Raw genomic sequence first — 8,849 nt, forward strand, 5'->3', positions numbered from 1 at the left:
TTGTTGATGAGTTGATTGATTTGTGTGTGATGGACTGATAGTTGTGGTGTGATTGATTTGTTTCTCGTTGCAGCCACGGCCCGCTCCAGTGAGAAACAGGCCCTGATGTCAGAGCTGAAGATTATGACTCACCTGGGCCCTCACCTCAACATCGTCAACCTGCTTGGGGCCTGTACCAAGTCAGGTGACTACACATGCACAAATGAACGCACACACATATGCGCACGCACACACACACACACACACACACACACACACACACACACACACACACACACAGTTTTGATAGCCAAGAAGGGAAGTTGCCATTTCTCTCTGAGCCGATGGTGGATGTGGTATTTTAATAGGATTTTTATGAGTGTAAAAGCTTGCCCTCTTGACGTTGCTTTTAGCCTTTACGAGCCTCTGATAAGACTAGCCAGCAGACTGACGCCTGTGTCTCTATCTCTTTGTTCTGTTCCCATTCCCAGGCCCCACCTACATCATCACTGAGTATTGCTTCTATGGAGACCTTGTCAACTACCTGCACAAGAACAGAGAAAACTTTGTCAGCGTGCACCCAGAGAAGACCAAGAAAGACCTGGACATCTTTGGCATCAACCCTGCAGACGAGAGCAGCAGGAGGTAAAGAGACATCCCAGCTAGCACATTTGGTTCCTTGGAAGTTGTGACAACCTACTTTTTTGGTTTCGCATTGGTTCTGGGAACTGGTAAAACTGAATGTTTTTTTAAATGTTCTGAGAAAGGAAAGTGAACATTTAGACAGTTCTGGGAATGTAGATTTTTAAGTTGCAGGGAGGTTCTGAGAACATTTTACTGTGATTCCCTGAAAGTTTTCCTGGGAGATTTTATTAACGTTCTGAGAACGTAAATTAGAGGTTATTTGAAGGTAATTAAATCATGTTCTGAGAACATGTTTCAATAAGAATTAATAACCTTGCTAGCTTAGGTTAACAGTTTTGAACAGATAAGACACATGGAAATTAATTTGCTTAGGCATTAATCATGGAAACACATAAAAATGTTTATTGTGGCACGGCGTCAGTGAGATTCAAACCTATGATCTTGTGTGTTTTGTCCATGGAATTAGTCACTGCGCCACTAGGAAGGAGCAAACCGATCCCATTTTCAAAGGAAACAAACACTCATTAAGATTGGGTGTGGCCAATTAGTTGGCGGGCCAACACTCCTGAGCACAGAGGACAGAGAGAGTCTTGTTGACGCTAAGATTGGAATGTCTATGTTTTAAATAACACTCTTAGAATGTCTATGTTTTAAATAACACTCTTAGAATGTCTATGTTTTAAATAACACTCTTAGAATGTCTGTTTTAAATAACACTCTTAGAATGTCTATGTTTTAAATAACACTCTTAGAATGTCTATGTTTTAAATAACACTCTTAGAATGTTCTTTGAACGTTACTAATGTTTTCTTGTGTTTTTTTCTGGAACATTTTCTTAATGTTCAGAGAACATGACTTTAAATATAATCACGAGGAAACCTGCAGAAAACATTATATTGAATAACTGAAATTCTCACAGAAGAACATTGTTTATTAACATTCTCTGAACAATTTCAGAACATCACTTTAAATAGAACCATGATGAAACCTGTAGGAAATGTTATGATGAAGTACTGAAATTCCCACTTAAGAAACATATGGTTCTCAGAATGTTATGTGCTAGCTGGGTATCCTGCACCATTCCCAGAAGGTTGTATGCAACTTAATGATAGGACAACCACACTCTCAACCAAGCTCTAAAAATCATATGGTTCTCAGAACATTGTGTGCTAGCTGGGCTATAGGATCGGGCTCCGAAAACATACACAGGAGCGCACACTCACACACAGGCCAGGAAACACAGACACACACACCCACCCCTCTGTCGTGTGTCCCCCTCTTCAGTTGCTCCTCCTTTACCCCACTCAGTCATTCTGTCTCATTGACGCAGCACTTTACTGCACTCACTCAGTAACATAACGTAACCCTACCCCAGGCTTCCTCATGGCTGAGGGGGTTGTCTGGCGTCTTCCACTAATCAAATCTGTGTCTGAAGTGGTACTCGGCTTTCAGGCTAATCACATTACTCTTGTTTGGTACCTGTTAATGGTCTCTGTCCAGCTCCTCTCTGTTTGCTGATCTGTGTTGACGGATGACTCACAATGACCACATTTCAGAGTGTGACCACACCACTATTTAATCTCAACCACCCTGACCATCAACCACACCCTCTATGTAGGGAACCTCACAACATACAGTAAACTGGGCCTTCTTAGAGAACCAATGGCGACTCTAACATGTCTGTTGTTGGTCTCCTCCCGACCTCCCCTTCTCCCTCTCTCCCTCCCTGTCGCCATGCAGCTATGTGATCCTGTCCTTTGAGAGTGGTAAAGGGGACTACATGGACATGAAGCAGGCAGACACCACACAGTACGTGCCCATGCTGGAGATGAGTGACGCCTCCAAGTACTCCGACATCCAGAGGTCCGAATACAACCACCCGCCATCACAGAAGGGTGGTGAGTACACAGTCTGACAGCCTCCTTCTCTTCCCTTTTGCTCATCCTCTCTTAATCTAACTCTCCTTGCCCTCTCGCTGTGTGGCTTGGCTGCGTTGGCTGAAGTGCAGGGTTTAAGTCAGTGCTGGTTGTGTTGAGGGGTCCACCCTTCTCAGTATGTAGGCCTGCCTGGGCCGGCCTGTAATCATATAGAGCGGGTAATTGTAGCACACATAATAATGCATCGTTCTCCCTGCCATTAGGAATAAACGGGTTACAGCAACCAGTTCTATATTTACATGCACATAAACATACAAACACTTTATTCACTCACTCATAGACCGACTGAAGCTAAATGGGTTTGTGTGTGTTTTCCTGATCCAGATAGTGAGATGGACAACATGCTGTCAGGGGATGGTAACGAGGGCCTCAGCACCACAGACCTGCTCAGCTTCACCTACCAGGTGGCCAGAGGCATGGAGTTCCTATCCTCTAAGAACGTGAGTGACCAAAGGCTGGGAATGATTGTAGATCAGAGGGGACTGGTAACATGATGTTAGTTCAGTGCGGTGGGCTGGGGAGGATGTCATACAATAGAATAGCTACCCAACAGACAGGTGATGATATCAACTAGAGACACAGAGGTGAGCCTAGGAAACCATATCCATCTTTTAACAGTCTGACTTAGCAACTAAAGAAGGAAGTGGTGGCGACATGATTCCATTGGCTTAGGAGAAGCTGGTGCCACTGGCAAGCTGGTTCTGTCCTCTCTGTTGGTACACAGCAGGGAGTGGGTCGGTTGCCACGTCAACCCTGTACATTTCAGGGGTAACCACGGTAATGATGGCAGGCAGGTTGTGGGCTGCTGTTGTGCTTGATGACAGCTGTGAAAGCCAAGAGGTTGGCTAAATCAGGGGTTGTGTGATAAGCGGCCCTATGAAGGCTGAGCTCACTGCTCAGGAGACAGGCCAGGTCTTTATATAGAACACCCAGTAGGCTGGAATTACACTGAGTACAAAGCAGTTATAAGCTCCTCATAACAGCCTCCTAGTTATTATCCTTGAATATACTCTGGGCCGGAGTGGTCAGTCAAGGCCGTGTCTTAGGCTGGCTTGTTGATATAAAGCCACCCTGTAAAACACAAGGAGGTAAGAGAGAATGAAAGGAAAGAATGTGTGTTCTGATTGAATTGAGATTAATGAAACGCTGAATTTTGCGGTGTAGTGTGTGCATCGGGACCTGGCTGCCAGGAATGTCCTGCTCTCTCAGGGGAAGATTGTAAAGATCTGTGACTTTGGCCTGGCCAGAGACATCATGCACGACAACAACTACGTCTCCAAAGGCAGCGTGAGTTTTCCTCTGGCACGATACTGGCTGTTTGTGTCCCCTGATGAACTTAGACGTGTATCTGTGAAGGTGGTTTGTCCCCTGCTTGTTCATGTTAGCACTCCATTATGGTCCACTAATTGTAGTGTCTGTTATACGCGTGCAGTGTGTTTGATCCATCTGCGCTCTGTGACCACAGACCTTCCTGCCAGTGAAGTGGATGGCTCCGGAGAGTATCTTTGACAACATGTACACCACCCTCAGTGACGTCTGGTCCTATGGCATCCTCCTCTGGGAGATCTTCTCTCTAGGTGACACATTAACAACAGCGTGTTAGGGAGATGGCTGACTCCAGATCAGTGTGTAGATACAGTGTGTTGACAGTGATATGGGTGTTTGCTGGTGTACTGATGGCAGTGTGTTTGTGTTAAAGGTGGCACCCCATACCCAGGGATGGTAGTGGATTCCAGCTTCTACAACAAGATCAAGAGTGGCTACAGGATGGCCAAACCTGAGCATGCCCCCACTGATGTGTATGTACATATATTTTTATATATAATAATTACATGTTGTGCTGTGTACATTATTATGCCAAAACACTATTTGAAACTACTATGGAAGGCTATGTACTACTGCTGTAAAAGTCGAACGCACAGTACTAAACTGTGATGTACAATGCCATGGCTGTTCCTCCCTGCACTGTTTGTCCTGTTCTATCTGTTCAACTAGTGTGTTTTCCCTCCTCCAGGTATGAGATGATGATGAAGTGTTGGAATAGTGAGCCTGAGAAGAGGCCTTCCTTCTTCAGCCTGAGTGAGAGCGTGGCCTCACTGCTGCCTTCCGGCTACAAGAGGGTGGGTGTCTCTACTGTATGACCTCTGACCTCTGACCTAACGGCCTCTAACAGGGTTCCTCACACCTGCTTTCTAATCTCCCTCTCCTTTTCATTTCTGACCCTGACCGATGACGTTTGGACCTACTCTTCACTCCTATAATTTATTTTCCTTTCTATCAGTCTCATCCCTCTTTTACCTTTCCTGACCAATCCTATTTTTCACCAGGAGCGGAGTAAGTGTGTCAACCATCCTCTTTCTCCTCCCCCTAGCATTGGGTCATGTTATAGTTCTACATTACTAATAGTGTGTAGTGTAGAAGTTCATCTAAAGCCAGGCTCACAAACTCAAACTCACAACCACTTCCCCCCAACTCTTCCAGTTGAGTGTGTTTCTGTGGGCTCTGACAGTTGAGTGTGTTTCTGTGGGCTCTGACAGTTGAGTGTGTTTCTGTGGGCTCTGCCAGTTGAGTGTGTTTCTGTGGGCTCTGCCAGTTGAGTGTGTTTCTGTGGGCTCTGCCAGTTGAGTGTGTTTCTGTGGGCTCTGCCAGTTGAGTGTGTTTCTGTGGGATCTGCCAGTTGAGTGTGTTTCTGTGGGCTCTGCCTGTTGAGTGTGTTTCTGTGGGTTCTGCAGTCGAGTGTGGTTCTGAGTGTTTTTCTGTGGGCGCTGTGGATTTCCGCTGTGTTAAAGCCCAGCCCTGGCGGTGATTAGAATGCTAATGCTCCAGCTGGCGGTCAGTGGCCAGCCCCAACCACTGTAGTGACGCAGCAACAGCAACAGCAGCCCCAGCTCCTAGGTCTCGCCTCCGTCCACCGGCTAGGCTAACCGTAACGAGCCAATTAAACAGCACGCCACACATGGCACATCAAACCTCCTCCTCTCCTCTCCCCACTACTCTACTTTAATGGCCCAGGAGAGTGGAGGAGCTGGCTCCCATTTTAGCACCTCGAATTGGGGTTGGCTGGGCTAGGGTGGGGTGGGTAATGTGGTTCACTGTATGGGTCTCACCACCAGGCTAACAGACGGACTGAGTGAGAACAGACATACCAATGACAGCTGGTTGAACTGGTTCACGTGTTATATCAGTTTTAGGATTCATCAGATTTCTGAGTTTTGTGATTTATGAAGCCGATGCAGCTGTTTTGGATGTACTGTATGGGAGTTACCAGAGCACTAAATAACTCTGACTAGTACAGGCCAAAAGTATTGCCTTTATATGCACAGTGCTCATGGCTTTAGAAACAGCTAGCCGTATAGCAACGTTTTCTCAATGGTACTGTAGACATTCTGCTCCAATGCTACTAGATAGGTTGATGTTCATTGTGCCCTCTCTTTCTCTGATTGTGCAGTGTTTCGAGAGGGTGAACCATGAGTTCCTGAAGAGTGACCACCCGGCAGTGACCAGGGTCCAGGTGGAGAATGACGACACCTACGTTGGGATCACCTATAAGAACCAGGGCAAGTCGAAAGACAGGGAGAGTGGCTTCGACGAGCAGCGCCTCAGCTCTGACAGTGGTTACATCATCCCCCTTCCTGACCTGGACCCCCTGTCTGATGACGAGTACTGCAAGAGGAATCGCCACAGGTAGGCTACCACCTCAGTGTCAGACATGTCTATCTTCATTTCAGACCCACGGCAGGGTAGCCTAGTGGTTAGAGAGTTGGACTAGGAACCGGAAGGTTGCAAGTTCAAACAGCTGAGCTGACAGGGTACTAATCTGTCGTTCTGCCCCTGAACAGGCAGTTAACCCACTGTTCCTAGGCCGTCATTGAAAATAAGAATTTGTTCTTAACTGACTTGCCTGGTTAAATAAAGGTTAAAAAAAATAATAATAATAAAATAAGTGGTACAGATTGATAACACTGTTTTACACCAAAACATGTGCTAGTCCTGTCTAGCAAATCCAGGAAGTGAGATGCCCGTCTTATTTAACTCACTCCTGTATACTATACTCCATTTACTCCCATTAGCTGTTTAGTAACACTAACCTGCTCCTCTCTGTCCTGTGTAGCTCTCAGACGTCTGAGGAGAGTGCCATAGAGTCGGGCTCCAGCTCCACGCTGGCCAAGAGAGAAGGAGAGACCCTGGAGGACATCACCCTATTGGATGAGATGTGTCTGGACTCAGAGCTGGTGGAGGACAGCTTTCTGTGACAGGCCTGGAGAAACCTAAAGCCTGCCAAAGAGAGGGGGATATTGGTGGGAAAGACACCTGAACATAGACCCTTAAACCACCCACTCGTCCTCGCCACCCCCTATCTCAAACCCACCTCATCCCCCGCCCCACACACCTTCAGTCCTCTTAGGAGGACAGAGAAAAACCACTTCACTGCTTGGATGAGTCTGTGGCCAGATCATGGTATGCCTTCTGTTCCCTCCTCAGAAAGCACCCCCTGTGGGGCTGGAGGGACGTGCATAGATAGATGGATAGATGGGACACTGAGGACTCGCCACTATCCTGTGGTTACTGAGTCTCTATAGAAGGTCAGTTTTGGATGGGACTAAGTGCACATGAGGAGAACATGGAGGAAGATAGATTTTTATATAAATGTATAGAACCTTATTGTAATGGGCATTCCGAACAGCAACATAAGCAAGGATGGATGGAGGGATCAGAATGGATCAGGCGTGAAAATCAAAGACCCAGAATGAACAGCAATTTATCTCAGCCATGCAGAACCACTACAGACAGACCCACTATTTAAACCACATCACACCAGTGTCAGCAAACAGACCAGTACGAGGCCAGCTACACAACAGACAGCTTTACTTCACAACTCACCTACCTGCAGCATATGATCTATAACTACAATATATCTGATGCTGGCACAATCAGTAGTAATACTTTGATTAAAAAGCACAACATCTGGACTATGTATATGTTTTTATATGCAATTATATGGCATATGTTGTCAATCGCTAAATAAGTGCAGCAGTTCAACAAAACAAATGTAAACTTCTTATATATATATATATATATAAATATGTATATTTTTTAATACTGCGTCGAGGAAGGTGATGATATGGGTTTTAAATTAAGAATACAACTAACTTCCAAAACTAGACTCCATAGAACATAAACCATTACATAATGTAAATGATGAAATGGGAATTTGTTTATTCAAATTGTAAAATGAACTCATGCTAAGTATGAGTGACATTGAACCTGGACCAAAGTACATTTATGTGCATTAGTACAGCATGCAAGAATATGTGTTGTTTTCAAGCTTTGAGCTTATGCCATTGTAATAATAGTAATGAATTGATGTTAATAATAAACACAAAGCGTTATTCACTGCAGAAAAAAAAGGAAGGGAACAAGTGAGGAAAAACACCATAGTCGTCTGATTTGACAGTTTGACAGATCTCATGCTTCTCAAAGCCAAGGAGCTGGTACATTTTCCAAATCAGAGAGGACGTTATGCATGTGTTGTTCTGATTGGTAGCAGTGATTTAGCTGATGTCGTATGTACAGCCATTTTGCTGTCCTGTACAGAGACAGAAGTACAGGTGTTGTACCAATGTTAAATACACTAGTTTTCTACACATAACGTGATGTCAGCAACATGCATCATTATGTGTACGTTTAATGTTCAGTCCTGCAGTATTTCCTACCAGCTGTCCAACTGCTTTCGTCGGTCTCTACCGTCGACTGTGATGTTCTCTGTGATCACATTAAAACTGTAGCACTTTTTTTGTATTTTCCTTGTATTTGATGTGTGAAATGATTGGACTTTTTGTTGAGAGAAGGGCTTGGTTTGGCTCTGGAAGGTTTCCTCTCTATGGCAACAGCGTTGTGAATGTAGAGTGGAAGAAGTGGGGGGAAAGAGACGTATGAAGTATAATCCACGGTACAGTATCTATAATTATAGGTAGTTATCACCAATACCCGGAAGTTATCCTCATGTTTCAATGTTTCATTATGCATTATGTACATTCAGATGATTTATATTTCAATAAATGATTTAATAGTGTCTCTTGTTTGAAAATCTGTTTTTCTTTCTTTCTTTCTTTCTTTCTTTCTTTCTGTGTGTTTTACACACACACCATTCTCCATGATAAAAACTGGTAACTAAACAATATCTTTTTATAGAGGCGGTTTATAATTATGGTTTGGTAGGTAAGATAAGGGATCAAGGGTAAGGGATCAAACTCAGAAACTGATAAGTGGTCAAGTGTTCGAGGAGAG

The 8,849-nt window shown here is 44.6% G+C and overlaps 1 protein-coding gene across 1 annotated transcript in view; it reads left to right on the forward strand.

The window, feature by feature from the left end:
* The window catches only part of pdgfra (platelet-derived growth factor receptor, alpha polypeptide), a 29,498-nt gene extending 20,864 nt beyond the window's left edge, over positions 1 to 8,634 (forward strand). Inside the window, exons 19-28 of the mRNA XM_021599407.3 lie at positions 74 to 184; positions 471 to 624; positions 2,365 to 2,522; positions 2,886 to 3,001; positions 3,726 to 3,848; positions 4,027 to 4,138; positions 4,261 to 4,360; positions 4,576 to 4,681; positions 6,010 to 6,245; positions 6,673 to 8,634. Of these exons, the coding sequence (XP_021455082.2) occupies positions 74 to 184; positions 471 to 624; positions 2,365 to 2,522; positions 2,886 to 3,001; positions 3,726 to 3,848; positions 4,027 to 4,138; positions 4,261 to 4,360; positions 4,576 to 4,681; positions 6,010 to 6,245; positions 6,673 to 6,814 (1,358 nt within the window). The 3' untranslated portion in view covers positions 6,815 to 8,634. The remainder of the gene's footprint in view (positions 1 to 73; positions 185 to 470; positions 625 to 2,364; positions 2,523 to 2,885; positions 3,002 to 3,725; positions 3,849 to 4,026; positions 4,139 to 4,260; positions 4,361 to 4,575; positions 4,682 to 6,009; positions 6,246 to 6,672) is intronic.
* The last annotated feature ends 215 nt before the right edge of the window (positions 8,635 to 8,849 follow it).

Source organism: Oncorhynchus mykiss, chromosome 4, assembly GCF_057628025.1.
Source record: "Oncorhynchus mykiss isolate SJ-2025 chromosome 4, ASM5762802v1, whole genome shotgun sequence".
Taxonomy (NCBI): Eukaryota; Metazoa; Chordata; class Actinopteri; order Salmoniformes; family Salmonidae; genus Oncorhynchus; species Oncorhynchus mykiss.